Below are 14,973 nucleotides of genomic sequence, written 5' to 3'. Positions count from 1 at the left end.
ATATAAAACATTTGCAGTTATTTTGCTGACAGCAACACAAAAGTCGTACAATCAATAAATCATAAATTTACACGGACACCAATACTGCAAAGTGACTCATTATTTTCGAATAAATGTGACTAGCGATGTGTCATATATTAGGGTTTTGGAAGCCTCCCAATAAATATGATGCATCACAGCATTAAACAACGTCTGGTCCCATTTGTTTTGCCGGACAAGGTCATAACGTAAACTTGTGTCGACGTGCTGAGAGTCCTCGGCGGTTCACTTCCAGACAACTGACTATGTGTTTATGCAAAGTTTCCGTTTACAGGAGCATTTATGATGAAAACAACCTCCAGCTGCTTCTTTAAGATTAAACAAACTCTGCTCGTAGGTTTATCTACCCGCTCCTCCCCTCTCTCTCTCTCTCTCTCTCTCTCTCTCTCTCTCTCTCTCTGGGACTCAAACTTGTTTCAGGAAAAAGCGCCTGAACATATTTTCTCTCCGGCTGGCTGTCCGTGCCAAGGAGAAGGCGTAGACTTCCTCCAAACATTTCCTCCGCCATCTCCGCTGTCGAGACTTAAAGTTTTGTGGAGTCCTCCTTTTTTTTTTTTTTTTTTTTTTTTTGTCCTCCCCCACCTGGCCTTTTCCTTTTTCTACCATAAAGCAGCAGAGAGGATTCCTTCTTCGGACATCTGGAGGTTTGCAGACATGGACTGGGGGACCGATCTGTGGGTAAGTTGACAGTTGACACACATGATCACGGATCATTTCACTTAACATCCCTAAAGAGTCGGAGGACCTGTTATTGTTGTCGAGACTGTGGACGGACACACTAACACAAACACACACACACACACACACACACACACACACACACACACTAACACATACGGGACTGCTGTTTTCCCACCGTAGGCCTGTGTTAAGTAATGTGGAGCAGGATACAACACAACAGGACTGTGTGTGTGTGTGTGTGTGTGTGTGTGTGTGTGTGTGTGTGTGTGTGTGTGTTCGCGAAGCCTTCAGCCAGAGGATTTCGCAACTGCTGCATACCTTAACTTAAGCAGAGAGGAAATCGTGCTTTATTGCTCTTCATAGCCAGCGCTTGCCCTCTTATCTCCACACTCTAATCTGCTGTAGCCTGTCATACATGCTTCAACCTGACCTTTGCTGTGTGACAGGAAGACTTCCGTCCTCGTAGAGGACATGGACGCTCAAGTGTGTCAGTGGCAGGGACAGTCAGACTCTTCATCACTCAGTCAGAGACTCTTCATCACTCACACCTCTGTGGATGGGGCTGCAAGTTAAGAAAGCCTCCACTTAGTCTGGGAGGGATTGTTTCCAAATGGTGGCAGGAGTCCAGTGGGATGTCTCCAAATCGTTTTGTCTGCCCACTCCTTCAAAAAAGCAAAAACGTGACATTTACTAAACTAGGGGGACCGTATTTTGATCACCTAAAACCAGGACACTGGACTCTGCAATGAGAAACTCCAACGATACTCAAAGTTTACTCAAAGATGCCTTATGTTTTCAATACATTTAAAGTATGCCTCCCTCTGTACCATAGAAAATTGTTATATTACAACAAAAACAGGACAGGCCAGGAAAGCAGGTTCACAGTAGTACTGCACTGGAAGTATTACTGCTAGCTTGTTTTGGGTTTGAATTAAAGTGTTTGTGATTTACTAAGTACATGGCTGGATAAAGAAGGCATGGATTATGTTGGACCATGCATTTTTTAGGTTTTAATTGATTTTTTTTTTTAAAGGTTAGGCTGTTGCTTGGTTGCTGTAGCAGTTGTTAGCTATCAAAGTACACGTGGCTGGCTCTTTCCACGTTCAGGAGTAACAAATAAGCGTTGCAAGAGGGAGAAACGCGTTAGTGAGCTCAAGAGATCTGTTTGTGCGTGCCGTCCACTTCTTTGGGTGAGTTGTCCCTTTACCTGTAGTGGAACGGCTAAGTTCAGGAGTCTTTTACTCGCAGGTAGCAGCTTTAACCTCCCAACAAGCCAGAGCAGGACGTGACGTCTACAGAAGTATACATAAAGCTAACACTCTATAAATCCTGCAGCTACACATCCTAAATGCAATCATACATAAATGCAAAATGTACAAATATGCCAGAATTAATAATAAGCAGTGATTTCTAAAGAAAAAAACCTTTGCGATTCATTAATTCTGCTGTTAGATAGTTTCTCATTGATACGTAGCTGTGGCTGGTGAAGTGCTAGGAAGAGACTCGTGAGTAGACTGAACCAACGTGTAAGCTGGAGCCTGCGCTCGCTCACGAGCGGTAACTGGTGGACCTCCAGTGATGTTGAACAGATGTGCGATGAAGACGAATGTGTCACGCATCAGGTTTGTCGTTGTAGCCTGGCACGTTTGCCTCTTGAAACTTCTTCATCTCCGCTTCTGTGGTTTCGAACAGTTGTTCACTCGAGTCTGAGAAGACTTACAGAGGTCAGAGGTCAAAACCACCTGCAGCTGTGCATAAGATGTCAAAAGATTCCAAACCTGAGTTAAGGAGCAGTTTAGAATGAGTGGAATATACTGGATCGCACCAATCATGCTGTTGTTGTTGGGCTTTTTAAGGTAAAGGTTCATTTTTGCAAGTATCATTTTTGTGAATCCCTTATTTTCAACGTGTCATGCCAGGAAAAATCCAGACAAACACCATCTTTTCAGCCACGAGTCTGCGTCAAGTCTTGAGTGAGAGACGAGTAAACATAAACATTGGCAGAAAAAAGTAACTCCGTATTCCGACCATCATCTGATATAGAAACAATGCCAAATACATTTAAATGTGGATTCAGAATCAAAATTCCAGCAAAAACACGTGAAAAACAAGTCATGCAAGAAATGTTGTTAAAAAACAAAACAACTTATTTTAATTTTTAAGTCAGATTGAATTGATTAATAGAATAAAAATGAGAAATTAAAAAGGTTTACTTGCCAAAACTTTGAAATCATGTAATATGAATTCATTCCTAAGCACACACAATCTTAGTGGTGGATTTATATGGAGCTGGTGCAACCAAATCCTGTTGTTTTTTAGTTTATAATAAGATTGAGTCGTGATAGAATTTGACCTCGGACCAGCCTGGATCAGGATCAGTGCTCTGTCGCAGCGAGGGGTGGGACTAGCTTGACTGGTTCCAGCGCTCAGAGAGGCCCCCGGGACTGTCAGTCACAGGGCGGCGGTTCACGCTGAGCTAACGATTATCTCATTCCTCAACTTGCTGTCTCTCTATCACTATTTCCTGCTCTCACAACACACTAACATGCAGATTTATAGCAGGAGAAGAGATTTAAACATGCAGCAGTGTATCTTTCAACGCTTCGTAAGAGCTTTAAATCGTCCATCAACCACATTTCTTTGTTGGCCCTCTGATTTCCTCAGTCCCGCTCCTTCCTGGTTTGGGATTTCTGTGCAAAACATCTATTTCACGCCATTGTCTCATGTTTTCTACTCCTGTTCCTTCCCTGCCTCCTCCCTGCTCGCTCATATCCAGGACATAGCTAAGTGTGTTACTGAAGGATCTCCATTTAGCCCCCCCCTCCCCTCTGTGGACTTAATATCTATGTCTCTGGTTCCAAAAAGGCTCTGCAGCTTCGACACTAAAAAGGTGGAGTCGCTCTCTGTTTTTCACAACAACAGAACCACCCCGTTACTGAAGTGTGTGTCTGTGCTCTTAACAATTTATTTGGTTCTTGCGCTCGCTTCACTAGATGAAAGCCAAATGGAACCTGTCCGACAGGTTTGAGTGTGTGTCAGTGTATGTGATCTTTGCAGGCAAGAGTGTGTGTAAAGAGAGAGAGGAATGTTGGTGGCTGGCGCTCCATTCATTATCTACTACAGCTTCTTGTACAGTGCCTGCTGTGTGAGAAAGGAAAATACCGTGCGTACGCTGGTCATGACGTGTTGACATTAATCTCTTTCCACGGACACACTGAGAGGACTCGCCTCCCTTTTGAGGACAAAAGCCCCCCCCCGGTGTTGGTAAAGGTGAGGGCTGAGCAAGTAATGGTGACGCTTTCCAGGAAAATGGATGCGAGTCACATGAATGTCGTGTGATGGCTGAAATATAACCTGATTAATTTTAAATAAGATTAGATGTAAAAATGGAGTCGATCCAGTGGTTCACCGACAGAGTCGTATTCAGCACGATCCAGAGAAATGGGTCTATTTTGTAAGTGCTTGTTAAAGCAGTTCTACTGTCTCAAACAGGGACACACCATATTGGATGGTTTTGCAGGTATAAAGCTGCAGGGGCCAATACCAGATATTTAGCAACGTCAGAACTATCTGTAGAAGAACAAGTGCATGTTCTATTTACGTACAAAAAAACACATGTAAACACTGTATGTTAAAAAAGTTTCTCTTTACCTCACAACATTTGAAAAAGTCGTAAAAGTTTGATGATGAGCGAAGACGAAGAGACTTCAGCAGAGCTGGGCTGATATAAACATCGGTGTGGATATCATATTTATTTTATATTTGCTAACTTAGTCTGGAAAAGCCAGAAGCAAACACAGGTTGTTAAGATGCGATAAGTGTTCTCCTGCCATTTGCTACCAAAAAAAAGTGTGAAAAAAAAGCTCATTGCTCCAAAGGTCCCAGGTTCGCTTCATTTTTTAAAAATTGTTTTTAATATTTTCCGCTTGTAATTAGCAATGACAACTTTTCATTATATTTTATTCTTAAAACAATTCATCCATAACAGATAAACCCCCTCTCGCACACCCTTTCACACCTCAACATACAAACACACACACACACACACACACAACACAAACACAACAAGGTGGAAGAACAAACTTTACCGGATGAATATTTGGCCAAAAAAACCCCTCAAAACCCCAGACATTAGATAGTTTAAAAACAATTATAGGAAACAGACACACAGATAATGAATTGGTTTGCAAGTTCACTTAATTAGATATTGTTTTAGATTTACATAGCTGAACAATAACACTTTATGTCAGCAACCAAAATGTGACTGGCACACTGTAACTCCAGTGATACTTACTGTGGGAGCTTGGAGCGACTCTCATGAGCCTCTGAGGGGGGCTGGAGGGATGTGTTGTTGAGCTCCTGTGTCCCCCTGCAGCTCCGAGGGCTGATGGACCTCCATTGTTCACCTGAACCACCTCGGCATCTGTTCGATCACTTTAACATCAGAGTCATTGTTCCACGTCAAAGAGCACAGACAGTGTTCCGAGGTTTCACCGTGTTCTGGAGAGAGCACTGTGTCAGAGGCCTGTTCCATGACAGGCGTCGCCAGTGTTCGTGTGCATTTACATACATGGATAAACAGGTATTTTGTGTGTGTGTGTGTGTGTGTGTGCAGGATCAGTACGACGTCCTGGACAAGCACACACAATCAGGGCTTGACCTGGTGGAGCGTTACATCAAGTTTGTGAAGGAGCGGACGGAGATCGAACAGAGCTACGCCAAACAACTCAGGTGGGTTCGCCATCTCTCTGATAGTTGTTTACAATTTCATGCTTTGGGATTCTTCACGTTGTTGTGTCCTTGTGCCTCTTTTGACAGGAGTCTAACAAAAAAATATGCAAAACGAGGGAGCAAGGATGAGCAAGACTGCAAGTGAGAGAGCAACCAATTTTGTCATGTTCCTATGCGTAGAGGACCATTAAATATTGGTCTTTCTCCTCCTGCTTGTCTCAGATTCAGCAATCACGGGTCATTGCAGGAGATCCTGAACGAACTGAACGATTACGCCGGCCAGCGAGAGCTCATCGCTGAAAACATGATGACCAGCATTTGTGTCGAACTCACAAAGTACCTCCAGGACCTCAAACACGAACGCAAATCAGTGAGAAAGGGAGGGAGGGAGGGAAGTGTGGCAGATTGCAAATTGACGTGGAACGCTGTGACATAATTTTGAACTGCAGCGCATTTACTGCCACCTCTTGCTTCCCCAGCACCTGTCGGATGCCAAGAAGGCCCAGCAGAATTTAGAGAGCAGCTTTAAACACCTTGAAAGCGTGAGTCATGAGTTGCTGCTGCCAAACATCTACCGTGGTTTGAATTGTTAATGAAAGGATTGTTTCACCCAAATGATTGACATGTCCCGTTTACCTCTGATAGTTTCTCTGTTTGTTGTATTTTCTAAAATTTCTCAACAACTTCTTGATGGCATCCTGGACAGGAAGTTGTAATTTGGTCATAATCTTGCAAACTGTACAATATTTTTGATATACAATGCTTGATAGTACAATGCTGTATTAATGTCTGTAATTACTTGCATCTGATTGGATGTAAAACATTATAAAATTAACCATAACATTAAAGGCTTTGACAGTTACAAGAGGCTCACAACCCAGGCTGTGGGACTAAATTTAGGCTGAGTACAAATTAGTGCCTTCCTTCCATCCATCCATCCATCTTCCTCCACTTATTCCTATTAAGGGTTGGGGGGGGAGGTTGGAGCCTATCCCAGCGGCTACGGGCGAGAGACGGGGTTCACCCTGGACAGGTTGCCAGGTTGCAGGGCCACATATAGACAGACAACCATTCACACCTACGGTCAATTTAGAGTATCAATCAATTTAGAGTATCAATCAGCCTCGTTTGCATGGAGTTTGCTTTGGACTGTGGGAGGAAGCTGCACAGAGAGAACATGCAAACTCCACACAGAAAGATCCCGTGCTCCAGCCGGCCTTGAACCCAGAACCTTCTTGCTGTGAGGCGACAGTGCTGACCACTGCACCACTGTGCCGGCTGTGTTCCTTATATTATTTATCCTAAATAAAAATCCTTAGTGTGGCGTTTGCGTGTTCTCCTTGCACGGCTCTCTGTGGGATCACTAGCATCCCTAAAAAACACGCTAGCATGTTAAACTGGAGATTGAACTGCCTGTAGGTGTGTGCTGGTGGTTAGCCTTGTGATGGACTGGCGCCTGCCTGTGTGTACCCGCCTCTCCCTCAATCACAGGAGGATGCTTGTAGAGATAATGAATGAAAGAAAATAATAGAACACCACTTGATAAACCTCGGTGCAGCTCAACATTTCATTATTGTTAGTTTGCACTGTAATGCAAAATCCAGCCTTGCTTCTTTATTGCATCTAGAAGGACTTGATCTCAGCAACTGGATTACTACATATTCAATTCATTAAGTGTAAATGTGTGTGCGTGCACGTGTGTGTGCGTGCATGTGTGTGTGTGTGTGTGTGTGTGTGTGTGTGTTTTAATGCCTGCAGACTAAGAAGCGTTATGCCAAGGAGTGGGCGGAGGCTGAGAAAGCCACACAACAAGCAGAGAAGACAGAGAGCGACCTCAATGCAACCAGGCTGGATGTTGAGAAAGTAAACACACGTTACCATTGATAACGCATTTTATTCTTTGGCATTTTAGATGTTTTCAGACAAAAAAAACAAACGAAACCAACAAAAACATTTTCTTTTCTCTCTCCTCTACTGTGCGTCTTGCTCTCTTTCCCATATTATTCTCCTACTTTGCATTCTGGTTTGCATCTCCTCACTTCTCTCCCTGCATCCTTTCATCTTCACCTCTGGCTTCTGTTGTTCCATCTGTCCTTTTTTCTGAAGGCCAAGAACCATTCCCATGCCCGCACACACACAGCGGAGGAGTGCAGGAACGACTACGCAGCGCAGCTCCAGAAGTACAACAAGGAACAAAACTACTTCTACTACTCAGAAATACCCCAGATTTACAACGTGAGTCAGTGATGCTTATAAACAAACATAAACACAGTCGGAGCGCTCACACACCTGCTGATGTGGTTTAACACAAACCAAACACGCTCTGTGTGTGTGTGTGTGTGTGTGTGTGTGTGTGTGTGTGTGTGTGTGTGTGTGTGTGTGTGTGTGTGTGTGTGTGTGTGTGTGTGCGTGCGCACGTGTGCGTGTGTGCACGCGTGCGTGTATTGAACAGAAACTGCAGGACATGGACGAGCGGAGGATCCGGCGGCTGGCAGAAGGCTACTGTCAGTTTTCTGACATCGAGAAGAAAGTGCTGCCCATCATCTCTAAGTGTTTGGAGGGAATCTCTACAGCAGGAGGGAGAATCGATGAGAAGAAGGCAAGTGTTGGATGCTTGTTTGTACATGGCACCCAACAGTGTGAGTGCTGCAGTTATGGCCCATTTTTGTGACCCAACCTGGACGTTAGCGTCAAAATGAGCTCCCTCGACTAAAAGCTGAATGTGTCTTCCTGCAGGACTCAATTCTGTTCATAGAGCAGCACAAATCTGGCTTTGAGCGCCCCGGAGACTTGGAGTTTGAAGACTACACGCAGGGAATCAAACCAGCAACTTCTGACTCCAGCCTCAATCCACCCAAAGTGCGTGCCAAACTTTGGCCTTTCAGCAAGAAGCACAAGGTGAGCGTTATTTTTATTTGCCCCGATTTAGCAAGAAAAATGCAGCGTCTCACGGACAAGAAATTCACCACCTCCTCCAGTTCTTCTACTCCTGCTTCTACATTTGACAGCCTGAAAATCCTCTCCGTCTTGTTTGGCTGCAGCTCATAAATCACATGTCGTATTAGAAATAAAATAATTGTATCATATATATATCATACATGTATTTATATTTCTTTAAAATAGAAATACAACGCAATTCAAAGTAGATTGAAAATCACAGAAGAATGTGGCATTGACCAATTTAGGCTGCCGTATCTCAAGTTCAGTACTGTCCACAATACTAGAGTCAAATCCAACATGTGGATATTTTCAGTGACGTCATGCTCCTGCATGTGTTAGGGATCTGTTTTTCAGTCTGGCAGTTTAAAGAATGATGTCATGGCTTCTCTAATCTGTTTGTTGTGCATCACCACCCAGCTGCTTTCAGGCTTTTTTTTTCAGTTTTGAAAGCAGAGAAGAGAATTTTCACAGAATAAAATCAGTGAAGAGCAACAGATTTTTCCCCTCCAGTGTTGGTGGGAAGGTTCGGGTGTTTCCTGCTAGTAGTAGCCAGCATAGCCTCCTGCAGCTAGCCTCAAGCAGACATGAGCAGTTGCTTTGGCTAAGCTTAGTTCTTTCCAACCACGCATCCCATGTTTTTCATATTTAAGGTTCTTCAGTGCCAGCTGATGCCGTCTCAAACGGTATCATTTTAAGAAAACTGTTTATTACCACTTTTTCCCCAACACCTGAAAAGTGGTCCCCTTGTGGACCCCTTCTAGAAAGACATTTTTCCTTTTCAAAGCAGGAAGGGCAAAAATATAATTGCAGCATCAGTGATGGCCGCTTTTAATTCACATGAGTCGGACCAATGCCTCTTGTATTGTGCATTCCCAGATGAATTTTCTGAGAACAATTAACTGAGCTTTTGTTAATTGTTTGTGTTTTCCTGCTTGGACAAGTCAAAGTGCTGTGAAAAGAGCACATAGAGGGTTTGAGCTGGACTTGTTGCCCTGACAACAGTCCCCAGATACATTTTCAACTTGATGAGCTCAAAAATCTAGACAGGGCTGCACAAACACAACAAAAACCTAGCACACACACACACACACACACACACACATCCTTGTACTTACTGTGAGAGCTTTCATTGACGTAATACATTCCCTAGCCCCTCACCCTAAACCTAACCACCTCAACTGACTGCCTGACCCTAAGCTTGACCCTGAACCTAACCTGAACCTGATTCTAACCTTGACCCTAAAACCAAGTCTTGACCTTCAAAAAGCCCTTTGAAGATGTGAGGACCGGCTAAAATGTCCTCACTTTCCAAAAATGTCCTCCTCACTCTGTTGGTTAAATGCATATTTTAGTCCTCAATATGTAGCAAGAATGCACACACACACACACACACACACATTCCTCTCTTGCGTTAGCCCACCACCTTGCTGCCCTCAGGGACAACTGATTCCAGTCTGCTGCACAGACTTGCCCAGGAACTCCTGGAGCTTCTTCTACTCTCTCAATGTCTTTTTCCTCTTCCTTTTTTGTTTCTCTTACTCTTTGTTCCTCCACCTTTTCTGTCCTCTCCTCTTCAGTTTGCCCCTCCATGTTTCTCTCCTCCCTTTCCACCCGGCATCCTCCCCCTCCACCTCTCTCTCTCCGTCTCCAAACTGCAGAGCTCCCCTCTCTCCAGCTGTCTGAGGGAGTTAAATCGCTCTATCAAACCCAGGATTTCCACTTTTAAGACTTTATACAAATCTCGTTTGGTGAGTGGTGCCTCTCTCTCAGCTCACATCAGCAGCGACCATCATCACCTTCCTGTGTTCGTCTCATTGGTGCTCTTCATGTATATCAGTTGTTACTGTGTCCCTGTGCTTTTGTAAAAAAAAAAAACAGTTATTCTAAAAACCTGTGACTCATGTGGTGTGTTTGTTGTTCCCGTGTCTCATGTTGAATCTCTGTTTCTCTGTCTAGATGTCACATGCTGAAAAGCGCATGGTAACAGTTGTTATGGTCACATAAAGAATAACCTATAGAGGTGTGAATATGACAGGTGCTGGAGTCTTTTCAAGGGGAAATACTTCTTAAAGGGTAACTTCACTCTGGATCTGCTGCACTGGCCTCTGAGTATTTAAGATGGTGAAGGTCCGGTCACACCAGAGTGTAGGACATCTATTCTGCGCACCGTGAAAGTGAGCTGGTAACGGCTGGTAAGACTCGCTGAGGCTTACAGTTGCTGTCATTATTGATCAGTATATTTATTTTTTGTTTTATTGATTGATCGTTTCACCCATAAACTTAAATCCATCCCTGAATAACCGCTCGCAACCACAAATACAACCAGATTACAGCGATAAAACACACAAGCAGAAAATGTGAGGAGCTGGAGAAGCTACAACCAGTGGAGTCTTTCCAAAACAAAATGAAAAAATGGACCGTACATTTACAACATTTACACCCATTGTGTGTGTGTGTGTGTGTGTGTGTGTGTGTGTGTGTGTTTGCATGAAGGTGTGTGTGTTGAATGGACATTTCAATCCCTTGTATCAGAAAGCCCTCATACCGTGGCTGATTCTGATGAAATGAACCCATCTTGTGGTGAAATGTCGGTGATGTTGAACGCTGGTGTGAGCGGGCCTTCGCTCTGGTAAACCTCCCCCCACATCTGTGATGCTGCACAGTTTGTGGAGGGGCCGTGTCAAGACCGCCAGCTGGCCATGCAGCAAGATTGTCTTCCTGAGTGCAGTTTCGCTTTAACTCACAACATCAAGTGGCAAAGGACTTTGCATTTCTAACCATGAGAACCTATAACCTTTAATCTGTGATGTCATGGGCCTGTAACGTGTCTGAAGGCAACCAAAGCAAAGAATCACAAAATATCTAATTCATCTTTTGAGCCATTATCATGTCAAACAGACAATAACCCGTTTTTTAAAGTAGAAACTGTGGCCATTTTAAAAAAAATATCATTCTACTTTGTATATGGCTAAACTTCTTTTGGCTCTCAAACATGTTACGTAAACCGGCCTCTCATTTGATTGCGGCCATGGCATCACAGAGGAGGAAGTTTCTCATCAGGTAGGTACCAGCAGTGTGGTTTCTCCTCTGGTTAGTGACGCTAGTCGAATCCTCTTCATCCATGATCACGTGTGCTGCTTCTTAGAATCAACTCACTGCTTTCATACCTTCAGCAGGCTTCATGTATTTTAATCAAGTGGTTCTGTAGTGACGTTTCTTTCACTAACAAGCTCCAACTGCAGTATTCGTCAGAATTGTAAAGCAGGTAATTAGAGCTGGGAAAATCATGTGAGGATGCGGATGAGTGACATCTAGCGGCGATGATGAAGTTGAGTGTGACACGCGATATGTTTTTGTGCTGTCAGCCGCCTCCTGCCGAAGATTTCTCTCACCTTCCTCCCGAGCAGAGGAAGAAGAGGCTGCAGGCAAAGATTGATGACATCTCCAAAGAACTGCAGAAGGCGCAGGACCAAAGGTGATGACAACAGCAGCAGACCTGGGAAATAACATAGTTACGCCTTTGTCTGAGCGTTCTGTTGGAATTCCGAAAAATTGGGTTTATAACGTTTAATATCCATGGAAAAACAAGCAGATGATAGTTTATCAGCATTGATATCATAAGAAACAAGTGATCGTATTTAGATCCTTGCAAAACCTAGCTGGTGAAATGAACGCGACATCATGTTCAACCTCAAATCAGTGACAAGAGCGGATAAAAACATTTATAATACAAAAAGTTGCTTGTTAACAAATACTGCAACTTTGGCAGAAGCTCATTTTCGTGTGCATTCTTTTCCGACAGCTGTCTACAGCCTGTTTGTGCTGCTAGTATAGGGCATTTTTCTTGTCTTTTCCCATAATTCCAAGAAGTAGAATTTTAATGCAGCACTGAAGACAGTAAAGTGCTTTTAACTTTGTGGTAACAGCAAGAGAAAGGCCCTCTCCCATTTAAACATGAAAATGACCCAATTTACAAAGCACTCCTAAAAATGTCTGGCTATCCGTCCTGTCCTAATCACCAGGGTCCCCCAGGAGACAACCGTTCTTTAGAAGTGCTTATGTTCTCTTGCCTCTCCTGTCTGATCTCAGTGAAGCACTGGAGAAGATGAAGGGCGTGTATGAGCAGAACCCTCAGATGGGAGACCCCTCCAGTCTGGAGCCTCAGATCACCGAGACCGCCCAAAACTTGGGACGTCTGAGGGGGGAATTCACCAAATATGAGGTGAACGGACACGCTTACATAATAGTGCACGACAAAACATAGCAAGGTCGTTGTGTATCTATGAATTCATACTTGTTTCCAACAGACGTGGTTGTCAGAAGCAGTGGGGGGAGAGGAATCGTCCAACACCAACAACAATGATACTCAAGATGAGTGAGTAATAAAGGAATAGTTTCACATTGTGGAACATGCACTTCTTCACTTTCTTGCTGGGAGTTAGATGAGAAGATCGATACCGCTCTCAGATGTTTATCTTGCTCTGTCCCACTTGTTACTGCCTTATCAGATAGAAAAGCATATCAGTGCACCTGATTGTAGAGATTGAAGCACATCATCCCTGGGAAAACTATGGTGCTGAACACGTGTTACATCACTCGGGTACCGAGTTTGAAAGAAGCTCACCCTTGCTCCCGCAGGCAGCAGCAGCTCTGCAGTTGACTAAGACAACATTGCAGTTAAATTGAACTTCAACTTTTTGACCTACATTTTGTTAGATTAACATAAAATACAACCTCCTACACCCTGCAGTACTCCAAATTGCCTCCAGGGGTATTTGCTCCCTATGAGAGCTAAGCTAATCGAAGAGGCTGCAGGTGGAAGTCTTGCACAGTCACGAGTGGTGTTATTCATCTCTTGGCACAAAAGCATGACAAATATGCTAAAATTTCAAAAGGTTTAGTTCACTGTGATTTTTTTGTTGTTGTTGTTGTATCAAGACCCACAACAAAATTGTATTTTTATCACTGGAATACGCGTCTCTGCAGTGTGGAAACAGCCAACCAGTACCAGAACATCTACACAGACTTCGATGATGAGTTTGAGGACGTCGGAACTCCCATTGGCCAGTGCACAGCGCTGTACACGTTTGAAGGTAGGTTTTACTCTTCTCTCAGTTTGAACAGTCTAGCCTTTCAATGTGCTCTCCTACCTTTTTTGTGTGTTCATGTGTGTGTGTGTCTGTGTCCAGGCAACAGTGAGGGCACCATTTCTATTACAGACGGAGAGCTGTTGAGTATAATGGATGGGGACAAAGGAGATGGATGGATGAGAGTCCTTAAAGCCACTGGAGAGGAGGGATTTATACCTTCATCCTATGTCAAACTCGAGATGTAACACATGCCAACATAAGGGAAAGCCAGAAAAGAGGTGAATACAAAGTTGTCCTGGATAATTGGAGCTGCTCTCTGTTGCTCTTGTCTCTGCTGGTATGACGAGGTGAAACCGGCGGTTCTAAAGCTTGTTATCAAGGCTCACTGCAGTGTCATCCCCTCTGTCTCTGCTCGCTGCTGCAGGAGAAGCCGTCCTGTCTGATCTTTGTCAATTTCAGCCCTCAAAAAAAAACAACTAAACTTTTCAACGAAGTTAGTGACACATTTAAGAACAAATCATGCAGCATATCATCATCATGGTAGCCTCACGCTGCGTTTTTCTTTTTACTGCCAATATATCCATCCACTTGACTTTCCCACTGCCATCTCTAACAACCTGCTGAACTCTAACACCAGCCCTGGTCTCACTGCCCCCTTCTTCCTGATTGGAGAATGTGAGTTTTTAAATGTGACGCTTGTTTTACTGACGACTGGATAAAGAAACCACTACTCTAGGGAGAGCACAAATTATAATACCATGTTATCCCTGTATACTATGATGCTTCTTTTAAAACAAAGAAACTTGTTTTGTGAATTTTATGCAGAATGGGTTAAAAAAACAACAACCAAAGGAAGAGAGCGAAGGCAACACATATCATTTTATAATACTTATGAAAATCTGTTAAAAGTTGCAGCCTGTGCACTTTGAGACATCAGAGCACTGACTAACATCATATAATGTGATTGTGCATGGAATACGAACGTGAATACCCAGCAATTTGTTCCTTGTCTACAATTTTCTACTTTGCACAAGACTCTGGAGCGCCCCCCCCCCACACACACACACACACACACACATACACACACACACACTCTGTTTATTTTCTGATCCTTCAGACTTCACTCTCATTTTTAAAATATCCTGACAAAAGTCTGTCTGAAAAATCTTTACTAGCTGTCTGTCTTTATATTTAAATGAGTTGTTTGCCAAAATGCAATTAGAACTTTGATAGCTGGAGGCTCATGTCTGTTGCGTTAAGAACGGTAAAACAAATTGTTTTAGCACTTAAAGTCGGATAGGCTTCTTCTTCTAAACCCCCCCCCCCCCAGCTCATTCCCTTCTTCTCTCCTCTGCACTATTAAATGTTTTCTCAACATTTAAGGGGTATTGTATGATCTGATTTTAAAAAGAAAACTGTATGTTTACATGTATCTTTTGAGTCATAAACTGAAAAGTAAAAACTTGTCTTTTTGTTTTCTTGACTGCATTCT

At 43.4% G+C, this 14,973-nt stretch overlaps 1 protein-coding gene across 3 annotated transcripts; it reads left to right on the top strand.

Annotated features, from left to right (window-relative positions):
* Nucleotides 1–440: 440 nt before the first annotated feature.
* trip10b (thyroid hormone receptor interactor 10b) lies at nucleotides 441–14,916 on the top strand. Of its 3 annotated transcripts, XM_086212011.1 has the most exons (16): nucleotides 441–717; nucleotides 5,336–5,451; nucleotides 5,539–5,592; nucleotides 5,674–5,821; nucleotides 5,931–5,993; nucleotides 7,210–7,314; nucleotides 7,558–7,686; nucleotides 7,904–8,050; nucleotides 8,188–8,349; nucleotides 9,969–10,139; nucleotides 10,348–10,371; nucleotides 11,757–11,866; nucleotides 12,481–12,613; nucleotides 12,699–12,766; nucleotides 13,378–13,484; nucleotides 13,581–14,916. In XM_086212011.1, exons 1-16 carry the CDS (start codon nucleotides 694–696, stop codon nucleotides 13,724–13,726), a joined length of 1,707 nt encoding a protein of 568 aa, XP_086068137.1. In that variant the 5' UTR covers nucleotides 441–693; the 3' UTR covers nucleotides 13,727–14,916. The 3 variants fall into 3 exon arrangements, with proteins under 3 accessions (XP_086068137.1, XP_086068138.1, XP_086068136.1); XM_086212012.1 differs by lacking the exon at nucleotides 9,969–10,139 and having other exon boundaries at nucleotides 442–717; nucleotides 13,581–14,915; XM_086212010.1 differs by lacking the exons at nucleotides 9,969–10,139; nucleotides 10,348–10,371 and having other exon boundaries at nucleotides 561–717; nucleotides 13,581–14,914.
* Nucleotides 14,917–14,973: the final 57 nt, after the last annotated feature.

Source organism: Aulostomus chinensis, chromosome 8 (assembly GCF_037954235.1).
Source record: "Aulostomus chinensis isolate RoL2024-O1b breed Wild chromosome 8, RoL_Achi_v1.0, whole genome shotgun sequence".
Classification (NCBI taxonomy): Eukaryota; Metazoa; Chordata; class Actinopteri; order Syngnathiformes; family Aulostomidae; genus Aulostomus; species Aulostomus chinensis.
This window is presented reverse-complemented; position numbering and strand designations above follow the sequence as displayed.